The following is a 24,401-nucleotide window of genomic DNA, read 5'->3' on the forward strand; positions in this document are numbered from 1 at the left end:
GTTCTATTAATGTCCACGAACTTATAACAACATTCATTATAAAAAGTACAGCGTATTTTTATATCATTTTGTTTCCATTTTAGCACGGGATCAAGGGAGAGATTTCTCACCTAACGTTTCCATCGAAATTGTTTTTTTCTTTGATTAAGGATATGTGGTTCATTATTTTTATACCAGTCTCTTTTCCAAAAAAAATGCGTTAAGCACTGATATCAGGAATTAAAAACGTAGATATTTTCGGCACAAATCTTACAGGAATAAAAAATTTAATTCTTCCATTAGCCAATAAATACGCGTGCTTCATGACACATTCCCCAACAAACATATGCTCCGACGTCCAACCGTCCCCCGCTTGGAATATGTTCATAGCTAACTTGAGTTCGTTATTCTTACAAACAACTGACATTGGCGGCCTCATTGTTTCCTGCCTTAAAACTTTCCAACGAAAAACTCTTCTCCTCACAAGCAGTGAACCAACTTTCGTCTAGGATATGATTTGTTTGACGTCATGTTCTAGATTTCTCCTTCCTGAGAGCTCCGAAGAAACTCCAAGATGGCTAATACTTTTGGTAAAATTATATTAGTTTCAAAAATTACCTTGCTATGCTTTGTTTAAAGTCGGAATAACAGTTTTGATAGTTTTTAGTGTCGATATTTCTGCCAGTAATTGTCGAACCGTTGTGTTTTCCATCTTGTACTAGCAAAAATTTCAAAAATGATGGATTGCTTCACAGAAACTGGCATTTTGAGATTGCAAAATTGCGCGGAAGAAACTCCCGGTATCTGAAACGTATGATTTTCTTCATGATGTTATTGTGTTTACCCCGATATACACAATATTCCAGCACAATATTCCAACAGTAGGTATATATTTATAATGGAATACCTAAACTGATTACAATTAATATTATTTATGGTAATACGGCACTATTATTAAGTTGCTATGTTATTATTGTTATAATTTTTAATTAGTATGAATGTCAAACAATATTATTTAGAGTAATACTATTATTGTATTACTATATTACCATTTTTATTATTTACATTAATATCAATGCCAATAAATGTATTTTAATTATAGTAATAGCTTGATTATCATACTCACTTTTATTTATCATTTGTACAGCGTGTACACGACTTACATTGATACTGGAATATTTCTGACGATTTAATTCGACTTTGGCGCGTTGCATTGGCAACGCTCGTCATTTCTTAGTCATGGCTGTGTTTTATTTTAATTCTTTTATTGATTATTGAGAAATATGATGCGCAATTTTCAGCTATAATTGAAAATTTTTCAATTCTCCCTATTACTTTGAGCAATTCGTTATATATTTGAGAGAACAATTACGATCGCAGGCTATGTTTTAAATGAATTTTGTACGAAGCAATCGCTTGTTTTATTGTAGAATTTCTCCTGCTCGAATATTCACATCTCCCGCAAAGTCGAGAAACATGTTGAGTTTGTTAACTTATTCTCTGGGTATCATTATTACAGGCTTGTTCTTCTTGTTCTGTTCTTCAGAATAAAATAATTCGAAAATCATATTCTGTTTCGAACTCGTTCCACGAGCCGAATGTTTTCATTGTTTTCTTGAGACAATTTGGTCTCGGTGTGCTCACAATTTTTAGCTTACATACGTCCTGATTTAATCCGTCCTGTATCTAGAATCCGTCCTGTACCTAGAATCCGTCCTGTATCTAGAATCCGTCCTGTATCTAGAATCCGTCCTGTACCTAGAATCCGTCCTGTATCTAGAATCCGTCCTTGTCCTCTTTTACGAGCATTTTTTCGTTCATTTATAAAAAATCATCGTGTTCAACAGCAGGGCAGGTTCTGTGTCTTCTCGATCACATGTTCTAATCACACGAGGAGTTTGCAATCAACTGATTTTACGAAAATAATTGATTCTATATGGGTCGCACATCAACTTTTAGTTTTTCATTAGAACGCACATTGTTCTAATAAAAAACTAATTATCCGTGAATGTGAAGAAACTCTTAACTTTCTTCATATGCCAATGATGACTCCATTTCTTTACCATTCAGGAACCTGGCGCGAAACAGACTGACGAGACTAGAGGCGGGCGACCTGTTACACCTCCCCAACCTCGTCACTCTGTAAGTACTGTAAGAGCGAGTCTAATTTTAAATACTTTTGTAGTGTCAAATAATTTTGTATATTATTTTTGTCAGGTTAATTGTCTTCTCATAAGAATCTATATTATTCATATTTATAGTATTCAAATTTATCTATATAAATTACCGCGATTCCTAAAAATTAATAAATTCTCCTGACTCACTTATAACTTACGAGAATCGATTTTAATTTTAATTAATACGAACTAGACAGTTACTTTGTTTGCAATGTGTGATTTTGATCGTATGGTTATACACAGAAAAGACCGGGCTGTGAAATATGTTACAATATTTTATTTCGAATCAATTTGTTTTCTAAAGAATTACATTTAGTTTGTTTTGGTGAGTTACCGTTGAGAAATTCGAACTCATATACCTCAGGTCTCTAAGCCGCAACCGCATCACTGAAGTACATCCCCAGGTCTTCGCAGCTCTGCCGTCTCTTGAGAATCTGTAAGATTATTTGCAAAAGTTGTGTACGAGAACATAATTCTTACCTGAAATACGGGGTTGTTTATTTCGATTGGTTTCCGGTTGGGATATTTAGCTTCATGAAGAGTGGAGCATCTATTTTAAGCTTGTTTTTCTTAATATTATTTTAAAATGATGTTTGTCCTGGGATGTTGTTTGTGGAAATAATTCTCGGATCCAATCAAATAAATAGTTCTTTCTGGAGAGAATGAATATTATTCTATAGCGTATGTACAGACATAATGCAGAGGTAGTCTCTACTATGCACAACGAATATTTTCGCATCATCATGTTTTGAAATATTAAAACGTTAATTTGCCTCCTGGTCTACTGCAGTGACCTGGCCAGTAACCTGCTCGTCGAAGTACCCGCTGCACTTCAACTCTGCCCTTCCATCACGCACCTGTGAGTTTTGCAATTCAATTTTTTTAAAGACAAGAAATAACTTCTAGAAGATAAAATCTTTTTCAGGGTAGGTAGAATCTTCCAGAGCCAACTTCCCGGTAGCCATAATTCCTGAAATGATTTTTCTATATTATTTATATTAATCTTGATTTATATATTTTATGTTCAAATTTCTAGAAATGTTTCAAAAATTTGGTGCCACATTATAAGTTTGACAAATAATTTTCATGCGTATTGTTAATTTATTAATAATAAACTAATATTATATAACTACTGATTAACAAGTGTGTGTTTTATTATCGCTCTGAACATCTATGAAATATTTATTATTATTCATCTAGGTAAGTCTTCATTTAAACTTATTCGATGAAATTGCATGAGTTTTCTCCCTCATGTTTACCGCGTAAAATCTTTCCTAACATTACATATATTAGGAACCACAAACTGTGCTATTTAGTAACTCCATCTCACTCATTGCACTCGATTTTGTGTAGAATAAATTATTCTCATGAATGGAAGCTGCAGTTGAGGTGTGAAGCGAGAGGATCGTCTTCATCAAGTCTAATGGGATACTTGCACTTGAGATGCGGGGTCGTTTGGTATCAAAAGATAAAAGGCAACATCGGAAGAAACATATTCTGATATTTCCTTAATCATTTACAATCAATGTTTCGGGTTAGGAGCAATTAACTTTACTATTGTGTATTTTTACATGCAGTGAATCAGCACAGTTTTTTTTCGATTTATGCCCATGTACTGAATCGATCTTGATAAATGACTATATGAGGCATATTTAAGTAATTATTATTTGAATGCATTAATTAATTACATTGATTATCAATTAAGTTTACAGTTAGATAGTGAATTGTGTCGGTTTTTCGAGTTTTGTATTATGGATTTTATTTCTTGGGGCTTCTCATTGCCTGGTCCGAGATAATTATGGCCATTTTACTGAATAATTACGTAAACTTCTACAACGTTACTCCCTTGATGATGCCGTATCTCTGCTGCTGTAATCTGCTGCCATATTTCAAAGCGATAACTGCTGAACCGTACTCATTAATTCGATAATATTGACGTCTCCATAAATGCCGCGTGTTTTGTTGATTCTTGTGTTATCCTACAGGTACGTCACGACCGATGTGGTCGTAGCGTTAAAGTTAGCCACGCATAAATACCACAAATTCTATGCGACTTGCCTGTAGTTTGTTATGACTCTAAGCTTGGAGCCACAGTTGTATAATTGACTGAAAGTTTGTCTAGACTCTAGACCGTTACTGTTCGAAACTGCCACCCCAACTAATTAATTAAGACCGTGGCCGTCATCCACGTCTATGGAGCATAAGATCGTGCTTGCGTGTCAGTGACCTCAGAAAAATCTTCCTGGCGCGAATTTTTATTGCTTATATACTCAGCCATCGCGCACGGATTGGCCAATGCCTCTTTGCGTCCCTCGGTGATAGCCTTGGAATCTCCCTTGCGAAAAAAATCGGCTCCGTTCGACGCAAACAAACTCGCTCCCACGTCTCGAAATACTCCCGACTACACGCACGTCGTAGAGCTCTATTGCTACCTGTTCTCTATTATTCACCTGTTCTCTATTATTCACCTGTACTCTATTATTCAAATGAATTTACATTTAATAAAATTTATTGATGTACTGTCGTAATAATTCTGATAATGCCGCTCGATGGATTTTACGAAATTGCACCATGGTTTTAAACATTTTGATGACACTGAAAAACATAGTAACGTTGCAATTGTTTCTTTTCTGTGAAATTGAAGCATCATTGTGAAAATTGTGGTAAAGACTGTAATTTAAATAAAAATTTGGAATTGAAGGCTTTCCATTGATATTTTGTTCAAGTCATTCATGTCTAAGCGCAGTAATTTGTTCCATAGTTAAGCTTTGGCTGAATAGAGAGCACCCGGAATTCAGTTCATAACTTATAACGATGCCTGATACTCTAAATGGAAACATAAACCAGCTTGGCATCATTTCTGTACTAGGATATTGGCGGACAACAGAATTGAGAGTCTCTCGGAAGACGCTTTTTCCGGACTACGCAATCTGCAGAGCGTTGCCCTACACGGCAACCCCATCCGCAATGTCCATCCCTCCGCCTTCTCTGCGCTGCCTTCACTAATAAGCATGTAAGAATAATTAATTTTAGGTTTTATTGAATAGAGTTCGAAGCTATATCACACTTTTTGCCACTACTTGATTTATATATTTATACACTGTTACATCCATACATATACACCGTTATATTTCACATTACTTCTATGCATTGAACTTGTTGATGATTTTGAATATTCGCCGCTTGTATACAGCTAAAAATGAGGGTCGTGTTTCGCTAGTGGTTCTCAAATTACCATCATTCAAAAAACTGGACGTGCTGAATGTTCTTCGTTTCGTCCAACACATACGAGCGTCGTGCCTTCATTGTATGGCGAGGCCATTTGTTACTAAAAGTCGCCTTAAATCGTGCCCGATGCATGCACTGTTTCCGCTAAGTACGAATTTACGAATTTGAATGAATTCGTAAATTCGCTGCATGAATTTACGAATTTCCGCTCGCTTCCTCACAACGAAATTCATTGCGCGATCTCTTTTTAATTAAAAAATAACATTCAAAGAGAGAATATTTACAGTTTTTAAAACACTAAAACTTTAATATATTATGCCTGTTTCTCGACATCAACATCGTTAGATTGGTTTGCACTTATCATTTGATCCAGGGACTGAATCAAATAAATTTTAACCAATTTAATTACATTCCCTTGATCTTTGAACACAGCCACGTAACAAAATGCGCGCGCATATTAAGCATTATTTTTTGCTTAGAAGCAATGCAAATGTGAGAAAAAATGAAATTATACTACTATTCTTTTGCAGGTTTTCACAAAGATAAACCCGTAACAGTTCTTTGGATTCTAAAAAAATTTCTAAGTTTACTTTTTTCCTTGTACTGAGAATTTTTTGGAAAGTTCATTCTAGCTTCAATTTGGTCTTGACTCAAAACTTTAACATTTTGTATACATTTTTTTCATTCAAAATAATCGTTTCCGTTTTAGGCTTCGGAGTGCATCCCGAATATTTTATAGATATTATAAAAAAGCATTTTTCAATACTGCCCATCCAGAACTAGGAATCTACATTTGTTGTGAGTGATTTGTACGCATTTTTCATGAAATCATTTTAGATTAAGTTCGCTCGTGTTGGACCTTTTACATTCACAAAATGAATTCATACGAATTTTACAATATTCATATGAATCCAATCATGGATCTAAAAAACTGACTTCAATTCTAACAGGGCAGAGTCGGGTTCTCATTTTTATGTAGGACGAGACTGTGTTTCTACCTCCAGGCTACTGATCTCTTGGCGATGCTGTCGATTGTTTTGGCATCGCCTGAACTTTGATAGATGGATGAGGGCGATGACCGGTGGCCGGAAAACTCATGTTATCCTTACGAATTTTCCTCTGGAACATCCATTTGAGCTCATAACTCATTACTCTTCGAGACATGAAGGAAAAGCCTATATAATAGGAAGCCACTATTTTAATATTTTTATGGCTATGTAATCCGGTTATCAACAGCCCACTATGTCCATCTTAACGATTTAAAGAACGATTTTGCGCCAAATTCCATAGAAATAATAAACGATGCAGCCGGTATTAGGACAATGTCGTTTGATTAAATGTAAAGAGTACCTCATAAAATTATTATGAATGCTGATAAATATTTTCATCAATTCTAGAAAATGTGTTCATCGATTCTGAAAAGAATATACCTCACAACAATGCTATCAATAATAAAGTACCTCATAGTTTCCATCTTCCCGTTCGAGTCCGTACTTGTTATGTTTCACAGCTATTCTACTCCAGGTTTCCTTACTAGGATCACTCATATGATTATATTATTCACTGAGTGAGACAGAAAAAATGATACGGACGTTCTATTTTCCCTTTACATTGATACATTCTAATACAAGTTGGATAGACATCAATGTAAATCTCCATAATAAGACCTTGTTTTTTGTAGTTAACGATTCACTCAGCCTGAATGGCATCGGCGTTCATTTATTTTGGCTTTGTGCATTGTCTACTTGGTTGATACCTATTTCAACATCTACAATTTGCGTTCTTCATAACCGTTCTTAAACTTGATCCATTCATCATTCGTTTTATTTAAAACTCTATTTCTTCCTAATTTAATTTTCCGGACACATTTATTTTAGCTATTCAATCTCGAATTTAAGGGAGCAGCATCGTGCTGAGGCAAAAAAAATTACCTCATGTATTTCAAATTTTTTAGACTCATACTGTCAAAACTTATACTACAAATTTGGCCTCGGTTGTAAATCAAGATGCAGATTTATTCGTTTTTCAACTTCTACCATACATTGAAGAATGTGTCATGAATGCACGAAAATGGTAATAAAATTTGAAGAAGAAAAATATACAAGTACATTTTTACATTTTTCAAATTTACCCAAAATGTAAATATCATAGTTTTTTAGACATTTTCCTGTCACGTCCACGAAACAAAGATTTTATGTATTTCGCTGTACATAACAAACATAGCTTTAGGTACAAGAAATTTTACAGTTGCTTTATTTACATTCATTTGCAAACGCTTTCATTCTTTTTTGTTCAGCATTTTACAGGAAGTGACTCAACTGGAGCAGTTCCCCGACTTGAGTGGCAGCAGCTCGCTGGAGACCATAAGAATTGACCGCTCATCGCTGACCCATGTGCCCCCCAACCTCTGCTCCCTCGTGCCTTATCTCAAAAGCTTGTGAGTTACGGGTCACGTTAAGAAACTCTAAAGTTATGGATCCAACTTCTGGGGTCAGCGAGTAGATAGTGTGTCAGAGAAACTGAAGACTTATTGGGACACGTTACCATGCTTTATGTTCCGGCCGTCCAACTTCCAAGCGTCGAGGGTAGATTGCCTGCCTTGGCTTTCAACGACCTAATAATGCTGCTAGAGTTCTAGCCAGTAGAGAGTCTGCTGGAGTTTATTATTACCTTTATAATATTTTTAAAGCAAGACGAAAAGGTGTTTTGTCTTGAAATTGTGTTTATTCTTCAAATTAATGGCGCAGTGTAGATGAAATAACAAAGCTTATAGCAGCTACACGCAATATTCATTAAATATGTTTCAAAGGAATTTTTTGTACTTCTTCAGTGAATTAGTGAACTGAGCATTAGATTATTCGCTGTAAATCAGTAGAATATTCACTTGTTTGCTAACAGCACAAACGCCTTGAAGCTCTTAAGGTGGGAATAAAATATGCTGAGTGACAGGATGATGAAGGGCTAAAGCTTCTTGGTAGAGCTTTTTGCACAATTCAAATGCATTTTTCCACACACAATAGCAATTTTTCTTATTACGTTTGAGAATAAAATCTCGCTATCAAGTCCCGCAGGCCTCCATGGCCTCCGCGACGACGATGTGACTGCAAAGAACAATCAGAACTTTGCTCGTAGCTGCAAAAATTGCTAAATTACTTGTGAATTGTTGCTTCTTTGCTGTTACGCAAGTGAAAACACAAAATAGCTTGTATTTAAATTCCTCATTTAAGTAGAAACTAACTTTGCACGGCCAAATCGAATCACCAATCTTCATTGGCCATTTTCAATGCAATTGCTTTCGTAATCCTCGACTGTACAAAAATTGTAGTATTAGTTTCAGTGCATTCCATTCGAATTTATTATACGTAATATTTCTGCACCGAATATATTTTCATAGCTTTAGTCTTATGTATCATAAAGATGAAAAACAGTGCATAGAGAAAATTTTTCCTTTTTATAAATTGACCATCCGATCCTCTTGTCCACTGCCACTTTACCCGTATCTACGCAAGCGAATAGAATTAGATTCAAGCAGAGACGTGGCGGTACTAAACAAATTTAGAGTTCATGTACTTGGGACTGTGTTTTGTGAAGAAATGAGAAATGTACATAAAAAATATTATCTCTAGAATGAACTAAAAAAACTGAATTGAAAATAATTTTTTACTATGTTGGAATAAAAAATTGATTTTTCATTCAATATCAATACAAAAAAAGAAGTCATAGATAAGTTTTAGAACATTTTTAACTGTTTTGTTCACTCGTAACCAGCAATTAGGCCTCATTTCATTAGGCTTACGTACTAAATCATTCCTTTTTTCATTGATAGTATCGCGAGTTTGTGTATTTTTATCCATTGTTTTCTCATGTACATGAAGGGAAGAAATTGATTATACCTCAATTTCCCTAAGGAACCTTCACCGCAACCTGCTAGCCTCGCTACCTGAACTCGCCCTCTGCGTAGAGTTGCGACTTCTGTGAGTACCGCACCTGAATAATTCCTGCTTGATTATGGCGAGTATTAATCCGTAGATTGCTGCCAAGAGTCGTAAAGTCTTTTATCTTGTCATTTAAAATAGGAATGAAGTCATTGACGAAGCAATGCGTGTAATTTTATTTAGGAAAATCATTTTCTTAGTGTCATGACAAATTAAGGGTACGTTTTTTGACTTGCAGAAGATCTTCGTTGCAAGTCAGTCTCATGAAGGAACTGAAATTGTCCAAGTACATTTTCTGCATTATTTTTCAAACATCATGCCGCTTTGCCGAAATTTGAAATCGTGGCCAGAACTAAGATAAATATCGGCTATAAAGTTACGCTCAACGTCAACGTCTGATTTTTTGGGGCAGCAACTCTTTTTAAACAATCATTTTAGGTACAACAAAAACAAATGAGTTAGCTGTATACAAATTGTAGGACTGTAAGCCTGTACATATTTTTCAGATATTTTATATAAATGAATCTTGCTACATCTCTTTCAGCCTGTAAAAGTCTCACGTATCAGATATTGTTTTTGGCTCTAAAATTGCTAAGTTTGCAATAAAATTATTGGTTTGGAGCACTGATCCATGAATCTCATGTACTCGACGCATTTGTCTCAGTTCAAAGCCATCCAACTTTTGAAGCCGAATTTTGGTAAAAAATGCCGCTCGTTTTTTATAATTGTCATTAGCAGAGCCGTGCAGCAGCATGCATTTGAATGAACCGATAGTTCACGAGAGTTCAGATTGGAATTTATTGAGGTGATTTGTATTTGTACGGACGGAACAAAAAGGGATGAGTGTTTAAAGTGTCCATTTGGAAGTTTCATGAATTTATTACCATACAAAATATGGTCATGTCATTTACGTAGTAAACGACAGCTGTTCGGAGATACTGAAATCGCAGGAGCAAAGTCCGTAGAGTTAAACGATGAATATTTTTCTACTTTATTTTTAGCAAACATTTTATCACCGACTGACAATTAACAATTGTAAACGTAATGTTCGCAAGTTTTTTATCAGAGACGAAAAAATGTATTTCATTTAGCAAAATTCATTTTATCTTTTTGTTTTGATTCTGCGTTGTTCGTTGACTCGTGTATAAAACAATGTATAGTTCGAGTAATTTTCTGACGAAGCTTTTATTTTTTTTTCAGAGACTTGAGCCACAACCGCATCAACTCCCTCGGTGAAAATCAATTTCTGGGCCAAAAAAATCTTCAAGATTTGCTGTTACAGCAAAACCGCATTACTGTTCTCCAAGACGGGGCTTTCAACGGTCTACTACATTTACAAACTCTGTAAGTTGTGCTGAGCATCATTTGTATAATTATAATACAATATTATTTGTAGTCATTGACGATAGGAAAAAATCCTTTAAAAATTTTTTATTATATAGAGCCACAAATTTTTATTATGTAGAAGTGCACAGAACATTTTAAATTTTCATTCCGATTAAAGGTTAGAATTAATTTCAATAATTTAAATTAAGAATACAGGTAGTAGACATGTTTATTTTCCATAAGTTGAAAAGTCACTTTGAATTGAAACACTTCCTCTCTGCAGTACTGCCCACACCAGTATGGTACTGCCTTTGCATTACCATAAGTGCCCAAACAAACGAGACTCAGACATTGAGGAAAATCTAAATAAATACCAATTTTTCAATGATAAGTCGATTATTATATTATAATTAATTCTATTATTATAGATCTTCTGCATTTACAATTATCCTATTGAACTGGGAACGTTCTTAATAGTTTCATGAAGATTTTAGAACAATAACAGTTTGAATATGCTCACTTTTTGAAAATTTACTTTTATACGACATTATTTTCTTAGTTCCATAAATATGCGTGCCCTACATAATTTACTTGTTTTCCATCGCTTACAATTTTACTTTACGGTTCATTCAGAAACTTGGAATTCAACCAGATAGCCGCCATTGGCCCCAAAGCCTTCCTCCCTCTGCAGCAGCTGAAAGACATGTGAGTACGAATTTATCTCGCGACTCTCATATTTATTACTCATATATGGCTTAGGAAGTATTAAAATCACTTGTTTGCTTAAATCGCAAGTTAACCAGGAATTTAAAAGCAAAAACAATACCACAAAAATTCACCATATCTTTATAAGAGAAAACGTTTCGGAGTCCAGCTCCATCGTCAGTTCACAAAATTCAGTTCAGAAGAAGTTCAGATCTAGAAACACAAATACAATCAATCAACTTCTTCTGAACTGAATTTTGTGAACTGACGATGGAGCTGGACTCCGAAACGTTTTCTCTTATAAAGATATGGTGAATTTTTGTGGTATTGTTTTTGCTTTTAAATTCCTGGCCTAGGAAATGATAAATGGAATTATCTTATCACAAGCTGCACATTTTCATGGAGGGTGATGTAAAATTCGCTGGGAAAAATTAATTTAATACGTTGAGACACACAAAAAAACATTTCATTAAAGGCGTATCCGCCTAATATTGAGAGGGATAAGAGAAGAGATGGGAGAAGTCAGTGAAGATCATTTTATAATGTGTTATTTTACTATGATTGAAGATATTTAATGGATATTCAAAATTGTTGCCCCTATATAATTTTACAATTTAGTCTACTCACAGAAATTCAGTATCATCAAAAAACTAAAAAATATTTTGGACTGCGTTAACAAATCAAATTTTATTTCACCAATATATTTTATGTGCTCTTGTTTAACTTCGTCATGCCATTTAAGATAGAATATTTACCCAGTAATCAATCACAGCGACTGAAACACCCTGCCAAATTTGCGCGCGACGCCTGCATCTGATGCAAATGAAGGGATTTGTGAAGAGATTTGGCGGACATTAACCTATCGCAGCGGCTTTAAACTAACCCAGTCTTTGTTGAAATGGTCCGTGCAACGACAAGTGGTGCGTTAGGGCGGTCGTGCGAAAATAAATGGTATTGCCACTTAAAGCTACGTGGAAATGTCGCCTGACAATTGAGACTTCTTGGGCTCTACCCTGAAGCAAGAAAAATAAAGCACCTGATCCTCCGTGGCTATGTTGCCTTGCAAGAATTCAGCCTGGTTTGCAGACATGTTTTTTTACAATTCCAGCCACATCTTGATGCGCCTAGTCTGGCGAGGAACAATTTTGATTTAATTTTGTGATATTTCAATAATTTTAACTACTGAATTTATGTTTAAAATTTTTGTCTAATTTTCAAATGCATTTCATCCATAATCATATTCGTATTTCTTAAATTACATATAACGCAAGTCGCATGAATGCTGATCTAATCTGCAGCTTGAGGCGGTACTTAATTTAATTATTCTTCAATAATTATTTATTCCTAATGTTTTCACAACCACTTAATAAATTAGACGGATATTTTATCTTCCATTATGCACGAATGAAACGAAAAAAACTGTAGATCTCTCTTTATGATTCTTGCCTATTAAATAAACTATTATTGAAAAAATTAATATATAATAGCAATAGGACGTTATTAATTCTAAATCACATCTCTTCTTTGTGCAAAATGTGAACATTGCCCAATAATATAGAAACCACACATCTTTGGCCGAATTTTGCATTTATTCTTATTTGGCGCAATGATCCTTAGCCTTGAAATACAGAGTAGCTTATCATTTAACGCACATTAAGCTTAGCCTGGACTTGCAGTTTCATTACTGAGTTCTTCTTTTTACTTTATTTAAAAAAATGAATCTAGATTATTTCTTTTAAGTAGGAAAATAATCACTTCCAACTTACTCACAAACAATATAACAGTGTAATAAGTTTATGTAACAACACAATATATAACACTAATAATGTAACAGCTTTTCGATTGTTTTCAGTCTGGCAGTTTGATGTCTTTAGGAACTAGTGAAACAGACGACAATGTTGACGTATTTGTATAAATTAAAATTTTTCTGAACATTTTTTTTCTTCGTAATTTGGTTCAAACGTTGCAGTCACATCAGTTGAACTATACAAAAGTTGTTAAACTCGAGACAATGTTGATATTTACCAGAATTAAATAATTGTTGTGTCTTTACAACAACAATGATCTTACCCTAGGACGATTACATCCCCAAGTAGAGTAAAGTAAGTCTTGCTATGATAATTTCCTCCAAGTTTTCATTCCCTAATGCTACTACGAAATAACGTAATACCGTATATATTCCACAGCAATTTAGGAAACAACGATCTGTCCATGTTTCCTGAGGAGGGTCTTGAGCACGTGGTCACTCTGAAGGTTCACCACAACCGCCACTTGCGCGTCTTTCCAGGCCCCGAACGCTTCCACGCCGCCCACACGCTCGTCTTGTCCTATGCTTATCACTGCTGCCCTTACTTGAGGTTCGTCAATAGAGACCTGAGAGTGTCCAATCATTGCAGTTGACGGTCCGACTAGATATGCAATTTGTTGTTTACGGAGTAATTATGGTGCTCCTTTTAGATGTACTGCGCAGAGTTTTTCACCGGCCTGTGTACGGTTTCTATTGCTTTTTATCTACATCCTTTCTTACTCATAATAATGCTCGCTATATGCGACATCAGACGATATTCATGCGGGGATAGTTCCCTACAACCTCATAGGAAATAAAAATGACTTCTTGCACCCTCCATTATTTTACTTTTACTCGTACCGGCCGGGAAAATAAGGCGTCACTTGCTTCTCATTATGTTGCAAAATTGTGTCTTTTTTTTCAGCTCCTTGAACATTTTTGACACGAGATTATCTCGAAGTTTCTGGGATATTAGGTTCGATTCCCATGATTTAATCCAGCAATATTTAATGTAAAAAATTATCATATTGAGGAATAATATTTTCTAATACACCGTCGTTGTGAATTTCCCTATAGAGACGACGACTATGGTATGGCCACGGAAGAACCTCCTAGGTATATCGAAGATGTCATATACAACGTGGAAGATATTCAAGACTTCGACAACTCGCTCTTACTGAACATGTCAGATTTCTGGTCAGACAAGGGTAAGGATGACACGCTTGATAAACCTGCTTCTGACGCAGCTCTCAAAACCCGTGAACAGCAATTGTCTGCTAACCTCAAGAGATCCTCCGCAGCGGCGCAAACTGAACCTCCCCTTGCCACCGACGCCGATTTTGTGTCAGGTGCCTTTTCGCTGCGGCATTATCTTCACTTTCGTAGTGACGCTTCGTTTTTCGTTATTTGTTTAATTCGGAATAAAATTGTTGGGCATCAGTTCTAAATCATTTAGATTTCTCGTTACTAATTGCCTGACCTACGACTTTTTCATCTGCATTCATTCATATATTAGTTGAGCATATGAGTCATATTCTATTTTCTCTCCGCATCAAAAACATCAACTTAAGGCTGTTATACTATTAAATTTCCGCTCAATTAACATTAGCTTTGGTTTTTTAATTTCACATCATTTTTCTAACCCCACTCACTATTTCGGTCTCGGCTCTCTCCTCCTCCTCCTCGGTGTTTCAAAGATTTGGTGCCAATATTGGTGGCATGTCAAGCCTGCATGGATGTCCAGTGCAGCTCGCTTATATTAAACGTGAACTGCAGGTGACATCACCGTAACTGGAATTTTGGTGACGTCATCATGACCGGTATTGAGGTGACATCACTAAGACCAGAAACTGGGTGAAACGGTTTTCCAATTTATTCATTTAAAGCAAATCTTCTCATGAGACCATTTCTAAATAGTATGGCATGTCAACTCCAATCACTAATTCGAATTTTTTTATGAAGAGCTCTGGAGGAATGTTTGGGTGTTTTTTTGGGCAGGATCTATCTATTATTAGAAGGTTTACTGATTATCATAATTCACGACAAAAACCTAACTGCGGTCCCAACTTTTGCAACTGCTTGCGTATGGTGCCTAGAAATAGGGGCAGTGATGGCTCACTGGTCATCCGACTTGCTAAGGAACGATCATTGCTTTGTCATCGCCCATAAATTCATTCACACTATAGCGAGTAAATTTCTAGACATTTTTTTTAACATTTAAAGCCTTTGAAACTTAAAGCCTTTGAGACTAACACCAAGTTTCCTGATCCTTCGCTATTAGATTGTTGGTGTCTGATATCGCCTATATTGCACATTCTACAGACACCTCGGGTTCACACTGGTACAACTGCGAAATAAATTATTAAAGGCTGCAATCTAAATTATAAGTAGGTAATTTTACCATTCAATAATGAATATAGTTCCCAATTAAAATAGTTTTCTGACCGTGCTATAACTTTATATATTCTCAATATCGATAAGAATGAACTAAATGCAGTCCGCAACAAAAGCAGTGATGTTGATCCTTAGACAATTACAACTTTTATTTTTTTGAGAAGATGGTGATGATAATTGTGATTGTGATGCTGAGGATAAAACAATTAGATGGGGTGCCCGACTCTTCTGCTGAAGACTCAGAACTATTTGACTGTCTATGTACGGTATCTAATTCCCACTTGCCGATGGCACTTTATAATAAAATTAATCACATGTTCCTTTGAAACGCACTTGAATTCGATATTGAAAGCAGAATAAATCGATTAGGAAATTATAGAACCGAATACCAGGCAATAGGTTCTTTTAATTTAAATACGCCAAGGATGCTTCGAGAGTTTTCCTTATCGAAATGAACAAGATATCTGTGAAGGAATCTTTCGTCCTCACAACGATAATTCCTCGTCGTTCCCGTTTTCTCGAATGTGTCGTCAAATAACAAGATATCGGCATGTGAGTAGGGAAATTTATAGGAAAAAATACACATACATAGCGGCAGGTTTTCGCTTGTTCAATATAGAGTGAAATGTGTTATATAAATAATTTTAATCCTGTTTTATGAATAAAGTTTATGAATCCTTTTATCTTTATTATGAATAAAGATAAAAGGCTAACACTTAAACTACAAACTGCGTACAAATAATTGAACTACGTGGTAATTTTCCGAGTTGTATTTAATTTGATGTGCCAATGGATAATATAATTACCATGAAGGATTCTCATGGTTATCTAATTTTCGCTTGAATGTGAATGAATGATACGCCCGGCGTTGCGTGGGCTGGGTATCAAACTGAGAATTTTGCAGTAAAAGCGTAATTTAATTCGCCTGCAATCGGGAAGTAGCTGGCTTCATCCGTACGATAATGGAACGAATGATAATGGAACGGATGATAATGGAACGGATGATAATGGAACGGATGATAATGGAACGGATGATAATGGAACGGATGATAATGGAACGGATGATAATGGAATCTCCGCCACGCGCGTTCTTGAGCTGATACCGGTGGAGAATACTTGGAATCTATTCATATATCTTTTCGATTATTAGAATCATTATAATCGTGTTTCTTTAACCGTATGAGCCCCTGAAGAAAGTCATTTATGTTTGTTGAATCCTCTATCGAGTATGTGGGCCACATAAGTCTGATTCTATCAAACAGCGCTACATTTGTATAGGTTCAAAAAGTTGAACACACGAATGAAAAGTTGCTTGCAACAGGTAAATATAATAAATAATTCAAAATATTCAGAATATTAGACACTCAGATATTGCAACATTTCAAATGCCTGTTTGGCAAGCAAGGTGGCATAGGTGGCGAAAACACCAAGAAGCAATCTGGATGCAATAGGGCGAACGCCACAAAATGGGATCGCTTGTTTCTATTCGTTATTTTCTGAAATGCATTGCGTACCGCAAGTTATACCATTTATTAGAATTCTACCGTTTTAAATAACTTTCGAATAATTGAAAGTTTTCCAAACTATAGAATTCAAATGGGATCGGTTTCTAATGATAATTATTTTTTATATTATTGAAAAATATCGCATCTAACAATATCATTGCTTTCTCTCTTTCTTCACATCAGCACGCGCTGTTTATTGTGTTGAACTCTTGGTTGACCTCACACTCAGTCATCATTTAAATATTTTTTCACTCGTTTTGAGTGCATCATGGTTTAAAAAATTTTGCTGTTCGTATTTTTTTCTGAATTGAACTATTTATTTAGATGGTATGCATGTCGAAGGTAATTACATAAGCCGGGATTAACATTAAAATCTAATATTGTGTCCACGAGAATTTCAAGTTCTTCAAATTGAATAGAATATTGTCGATCGTTGCATATCGAATAGAGATGTTGAGCTGCGGCTTGATTCTGAATTGAAACGAATCCATTAACTTAGTAATAACTGAACAACTTTTTTAATCCCCAGCTACATTATTGAACGTTACTGATATAAAACCCGATAAAATATTGTTTCTTACTGAAAAGAATGCTTAATGCAAATAAGGCAACTCTACGATAATTCTGTCTCGTATGATCTAGAATGTTTTTTGATGTTTCTGCAGAAGTTCGTTCACACGTTTTAATGGCGCCAATGTTAAGTTTGTCTATATTATGTGTCTCACCTACTATACGCCCTGAGAATTCAATCGTTACGAATTTTAATTCAATGTGACCTTTATACTTTACTCTAAATGCAGACGAGTTTTGGGTTAATCTAACATATCTTCATGAAATTTCTGTCAGTGTTGTTATCGCTAAGAATTTCACAAGGACTCGGGCGAGTATGCCTATGGGTACCTCGTAGAGCTTGAGGCTCGTTACAACGTACAAGTCATCATGATTACATTGGTACTCAGCAGATGGAATGGCCGAAGACTTCGGCACCATCTGGAGTAAACTTGCTAAAGATTTCACCCCTCGTGTGGTGAAGGACTTGCTACCAGACTCCGGTCCCTCTATCAGCTCCACCGACCGTCCCTTCTACCCTCGAGCGCCGGTGCTGTGCATCCCCAAGCCTGGTACTATCTCATCAACAAACTTTTTCTTGTGGAAATAATTCCTACTATCTTATCATAAAATTCATAATTCTATAAAATTAGCATTTAAGTTCAAAAATCAATACAGGAGGTGGCACCGAATAGCCAGAAAAGCAAGGAAAAAAGGAAATGACCAAAAAGGCGCTATGCGCACAATTAGGTTTACTGTTGGTATTTAAGGTTGGTATGGGGTTGAATGGGGAGAGGAAGGAACCTGTGGCTTTGGCGATTCACATGGAGAAAGTTAATGTTAATGCTTAATATTTACATATCTGAATGCCCTGGCCACGATGGCCATGATGCAGACTCGTATATCCTAGACACTCGAGTCCTTCGTTTGAATTTCCTAGTCATTTGTTTGTTTTCGTTGCGACTGTAGGTCCTTTCATGCCGTGCCGCGACCTGTTCGACTGGTGGACGCTGAGGTGCGGCGTGTGGATCGTCTTCCTGTTGGCGCTGCTCGGCAACGGCACGGTGGTCGTGGTGCTGTGTTTCGCCAGGTCCAAGATCGACGTACCAAGGTTCCTGGTAGCCAATCTCGCCCTCGCTGATTTCTTCATGGGCATTTATCTGGGTGAGGATTGAGAGGCTAATGAGATACATGTTTCTAATAATATAAGATCGTTAATGGTTTTATATTGCTAGGCATCAGAAAAGCGGTATAACGGTACTGAAATGCGACTCGATTAATGCGCTATAGAAGTAAAAACGTTGAATTCGTGCTGTCATTGGTTTATTTAAATATATTTCAACCTACTAATGGAAATAAAAATGACAGACAATGCCTCTTGTTCGATATTATTAATTAATAGAATTTTATGCACTTTTTATATTTGTCTTGATCGAAGTTTCTTGAGTTTGAATTAAGAGTATACAAAAACAAGACGTGAAACATATCGTTATCATTTATCAAGTAAAGGATCCTATGTAACTGAGAATGGAAAAATTTTTCACATTTAATCATTGATATCGAGTCAAAAATACCAACTGTTTTCTTTCAGGTTTTTTAGCGGTGGTGGACGCCTCAACTCTGGGAGAATTTCGAATGTACGCCATTCCGTGGCAAATGTCAACTGGCTGCCAGGTGGCGGGCTTCATTGGAGTGTTCAGTTCAGAACTTTCAGTGTTCACGCTTACCGTCATCACACTTGAAAGGAACTACGCAATAACGCATGCCATGCATCTCAACAAGCGATTATCATTACGCCACGCAGCGTACGTCATGTTGGGAGGATGGGTCTTCGCAGGCACCATGGCAGCTCTTCCTCTGGTCGGCATCTCCGACTACCGAAAATTTGCCGTTTGCTTGCCTTTTGAAACTGGTGGAGCAGGACTCATGTATGTAGTTATTCTCATGTTTATAAATGGTTCTGCGTTCGTGATATTAATGATGTGTTATTTAAAGATATATTGTTCTATACGTGGTTCTCAAGCGTGGAATAGTAATGACTCTCGTATAGCAAAGCGTATGGCGCTTTTAGTATTCACAGACTTCATATGTTTAGCACCTATTGCGTTCTTTTCATTAACGGCAGCCTTTGGGCTGCATCTTATTACCTTAGAAGAAGCCAAAGTTTTTACGGTGTTCGTATTACCTTTTAACTCTTGCTGTAATCCATTTCTGTACGCACTGTTGACAAAGCAGTTTAAAAAAGACTGCGTTACTTTGTGCAAGACTATTGAAGAGTCTAGAGTGACACGAGGCATAGGCCGATGTCGTCACTCGTCCAACTTCAGCAACAGACAAACTCCGGCGCACACAAACAGCGCCTTAGAATCAGTCAAATCCAATGGGGACGATTGTAACTGCCAGGCGAAGAAACAACCACCTGCAAATTTTTCACAACGACTAAGAATTTCCATTTTAAAATTTTTTTACTGTCACAAGAGACGGTCTAAACGAAACATGAACAATGAATTTTCTAATGAACAAAATAAGATAGGCAACAATAATTTTCGTAATACTTCAATGTCGAGTGATGCCTGCAGCTCTCCGTATTCAGACAATTGGAAACGTGGAAGGATGCCTCTCTCATTGCGGTTGTTAGACCGCCGACGAAATAGTTCCTGGTATTTGACACGGAAGCCGTCACAGGAGAGCAATTTGTCTTCATCGAGAAATGACTCTTCCGCCACAACGGCCTCTACCTCAACCTGGAGAATTTCCCGATCATCAGTCTCGTCGGACATTTCCAGTGGAGCATCGAGAGTTTTGGGTAAAAATGACTCTCAAATGTCACTTAAAATTGGTTCTTTCAGAGAACGGCGTGGGGAGAGCCGTTCTGGATTGAATCCGACAGTCATGGTTCTTCAACACACGCCAAAAAATGGAAACAGCTTTAAACGAACCTCTAAACCGAAACTTCATCGACAGACAGCTCTTGAGAAAGAGTCTTACTTATCAAATAATCAAACATGTGACCCAAATGCTGACAACCATTCGGTGTTGCGGGACAATCTATCTTGTGTTTACGAGCAAGATAGTCTCGAAGAGGAGGACATGACACAGGTGACCGCTTTTCTGGCCCCCACTTATCGGATAGCTGGATTAGCCGTTGGATTTATTCCAAGAAAGTTAAGCACTATTTCATCTCATTCAATGAGCGTCACTAAGGAACTAGAAACTGAGGCCTCGCCAGAAGACACGCCGCCAGAAGATCGACTCTTCATGTCCGTTGCTGCAACAGAAGATATTGATAAAGATCGGGCCTTGATAGCAGAGGCCATCAAAAAAACAGATTACAGATTTCATACCACCCCAAAAGAGAAATTACGTTCACGTTACTATAAAAGTCGACGATATCCATCTGATGGCAACATACGGAAACGTTGCGATTCGCCGTGTCCGCTGCATGGCGGCAAGGACTACATCAGACGTGTCGCAACAATGCCTGTGATTCTTGCCGATGTTGAACCCTCGCCGCTGTTCGACGTGAGTCCTCCTTCAGAAGAGGAATATGACGTCTTTATTGACACAGCCGTGCCGCAAGGACTCCTCGAAACTCATTTTCCCCTTGAAGAGCCTCCGACTGAGGGTGATCCACTTTTATAACTCAATTTTTATGTATATAATATAAAATAATTCACCGCGGGCTGAAAAGAAAATTGTAATCACTATCTTGAGGTGATTCTGAAACTCATACGGTAATTCCTTATGGAAATGTTTTGGGTTCCCTCATTCAGAATTTATTACTATTGCGATAAAAGATGAAAACAATTTTGGTCTTACAAAACTAAATGTATTGCGTGACTTCAGTTTCGATGTTCAGGCTGTCTTCCAGCGAGGAGGATTGCTATATATAAATAGTGAATGTAAATGTAGTATTAGCGATAATTTATTTTCGTATCACTTAGTATGTTATTGAAGGTCATTCACAGTGAACTTCCTTCAACTCTTGAAACTAGTAAGTAAACAAACGTCTTTTACGCTCTCTCCTAAGCTCGCTATTGTGTCTAAGCGCATATTTTCTTCATCGAATATTTTATAACTAATGTAGTTATGTGTTATTAAAGTCTTTCTCAATGATACGCAAGTTTGGTAGCTTCTCTGAGAAAATACACCCATGAAGTAATGATGAAACAGTTCGTAAAATTATAAAAAGAGGCAATTCTGACTTTTTCGATCTTGTTGCGGATTTTCAGAGGCTATTACTAACGAATGGGTGTTGAGGGATTCCTGTGCCATTTATACATATTTTAAATAATTAACTCTCCATTTCTCTAATAACTGTGTCTCCTTCGTCATCAAATGGCATATTTATGTGACTTAACAAGTGTGATGCGGTGATTAAAACTATTTAGAGAATTATTTCAATAGGCAGCCGCCTTCTAACAACCCAAGTTCAACAGTTTTGAAAATAGTTTCACTTTCCACTCAATGGTCAGTTTTATCAATTTTTCATCATGATTCAGAAAAAAAATTACAGTTTTTGCAGCTTATTTTCAATTTACTGCTCCGAATGCTAGAAATTTTCTCATCGCCCTAGTACCTGATCGACATCAACAGGTTACTACAGTCCTTTTCTTTGTAATTATGATAATTTTCATCTCCAATAAATTCATTCAATTCAATTGATATCAAAGTTAGCCGAAGCATAATTATATGCATTCATTTGACAATGTCAGAAGCTTCATTATATTGCTTAGATTTTATCTGAAAACTTGACAAATAAGTCTACGAATTACAATTATTTTCGAGACTGCCCTTACATATTTATGTTCGTCTGAATTATCGTCAAGATGTCACGTGACTACGAGTAAAAACTTGACCGTGTTATACTCTTTTTCATTATCCATGAAGATTTAACAAACACTTCACAACTAATTTCAAACCATCAAACTCACTTCAATCTAAAAGTTCATTTAACGGAGGAGATCATTTGTGGGCTTGAACAGCTCTCTCATTTTCTGTGCAATTGTTGTTATATATTCTAAAATAAAATAACCTATAATACTAAAACAAAAGTATCCTGTTAGCTTGAAGTAGATGCTGACTAATACAAATTTAGTAGCTCAATTAATAATTAACACGATTAGCGTCTCAATTGCCTACCATTAATTAAATCATAAATTGAAACTCAACCACAGAAAATTATTGAATAGAGGCTTGATTTTTGGCTTTCTGATCCCTTACGCATTCCCGCTGCTAATAAAATTAAATTTAGATCGGACACAAAATTATATGCTTTGCTTCACTGTTCAATACCTAAAATTACGTATGCTCAGATTCAATATATACTCTAATTTATTAATGGATATGTTAGAGGCTATAACTTAATCTTTTTTCTTTTTTTACTGTTAGACCCACGAAGTTAGACTATTTTACCCCCGGTTGAAATTATGAAAACCTCTAAAATTTATTGCTCCTATCAGTATTGTAGAAGACACAACTCCTGTGTTAGAATGGAATAGAAGTGTTGGCGCTAGGGCATGTCGTTGATTCTTGTTCTTTTTGTGACTTGATTTACCGGAGGTCTAAAACTGGCCTTCTGGTGAGATCTTTTGATAACTGACGCGGGTTTGAGCTGGGATTGTTAAGATTGAAATCCTTCAAATTACTAGTATGTGGTATCCGTCAGATGGATTACTGGAATAATTATACTATAAAATATAATGTCGAAATACCAACGCTTTAACTTTTTAACATTATGATCTGAGAATTCATTCGAATTCATTTATACATTTTAAATTCTCGTATATTATATTTTGCTTCATAAGCCTCTCACGTTCTAGAGTTATGATAGAAACAGCTGCGACACCTGGAATTTTCATTAAATCACAGTCTAATTTTTTTCATTCCGTGCTAAAGCATTACAAAGCATTTCGTGTTAGCACTGAACACTACAGGAAGAAGCAACATTTCATTAGTGTTTCAGAGTTTCAAAAATTAGAAAATGCGTTGTGGCATTTGGGTTAAAACTTCGTAATAATGCGTCAGTAAATTATACGTGATTTAGCCTGGTATTTAAATTATACGTGATTTTAGCCTGGTATGATGATTTCTTAGTCAATCCATGTATATGAGATATTTCGGCATATTACGCTATATCACACCCCATTTCTCAATTCCAAGCTAAAATGTGACAAAAAAGTAAAATTCAATGATGAAAAAATTGTATTCCAAATTTTCAATTCAATTTAAAGAAAAAAAATTAGTTCCAATGATGTAACATATTCAAAGCTTTTCTTCGTACCAATATTTCTATATATATGATATATTTTCTCACCTAGAATCCAGTGCTTACATTCGAACCGCGCTGATTGCCGACAAGGCGCTATAGTGACTCTATTGCTAATAAATTCGACCTCGTTCCTCGACTTTGCTTCTATGGGCTGGTCAGCGCCGATGGGATCTGAAAGCAACTGCAGGCGCGGGGTCACAGGATTTGCCATGAAACAATGCCTGGAATTTTCAGTTCATGCGCTTGCCAGTTTATAAATAAACGCTGACCTTGTTCGTGTTTGCGAGGGTCAGCAGCTGCAGCTTAAGGTCCTTGCTGAACCCGGGTTATTGGGTCCGACATGGCCGCTCGTCCCTTGCATTGCTCTTAAACTAGAACCATCGAGGTCAGCTGGATACTGAACAGGAAATACAAGAACATGCATGATCAAGAACCTGGACATTCCCAGTTCTTCATCCTGACACGACTATAGTCTACTATGAGGAAAAAAATATGTTTGGAAGGCTGTGGAATATTCTCCATCATCACATCGAGAGAGAAACTCGA

The 24,401-nt window shown here is 36.3% G+C and overlaps 1 protein-coding gene across 4 annotated transcripts in view; it reads left to right on the top strand.

Annotated features, from left to right (window-relative positions):
- Window positions 1–22,450, top strand: part of LOC108682366 (leucine-rich repeat-containing G-protein coupled receptor 5A-like) — a 78,927-nt gene extending 56,477 nt beyond the window's left edge. The window contains exons 6-18 of one of the 4 annotated variants that reach the window (XM_018171517.1): window positions 2,050–2,121; window positions 2,521–2,592; window positions 2,947–3,015; window positions 5,026–5,169; window positions 7,681–7,821; window positions 9,293–9,358; window positions 10,520–10,663; window positions 11,279–11,350; window positions 13,537–13,707; window positions 14,214–14,485; window positions 17,995–18,156; window positions 18,554–18,748; window positions 19,176–22,450. In XM_018171517.1, coding sequence (XP_018027006.1) covers window positions 2,050–2,121; window positions 2,521–2,592; window positions 2,947–3,015; window positions 5,026–5,169; window positions 7,681–7,821; window positions 9,293–9,358; window positions 10,520–10,663; window positions 11,279–11,350; window positions 13,537–13,707; window positions 14,214–14,485; window positions 17,995–18,156; window positions 18,554–18,748; window positions 19,176–21,226 — 3,631 coding nt within the window. In that variant the 3' untranslated portion in view covers window positions 21,227–22,450. The remainder of the gene's footprint in view (window positions 1–2,049; window positions 2,122–2,520; window positions 2,593–2,946; window positions 3,016–5,025; window positions 5,170–7,680; window positions 7,822–9,292; window positions 9,359–10,519; window positions 10,664–11,278; window positions 11,351–13,536; window positions 13,708–14,213; window positions 14,486–17,994; window positions 18,157–18,553; window positions 18,749–19,175) is intronic. The other 3 variants (XM_018171518.1, XM_018171519.1, XM_018171520.1) reach the window with 3 other exon arrangements.
- The last annotated feature ends 1,951 nt before the right edge of the window (window positions 22,451–24,401 follow it).

Source organism: Hyalella azteca, unplaced genomic scaffold (genome assembly GCF_000764305.2).
Source record: "Hyalella azteca isolate HAZT.00-mixed unplaced genomic scaffold, Hazt_2.0.2 contig10335, whole genome shotgun sequence".
Taxonomy (NCBI): domain Eukaryota; kingdom Metazoa; phylum Arthropoda; class Malacostraca; order Amphipoda; family Hyalellidae; genus Hyalella; species Hyalella azteca.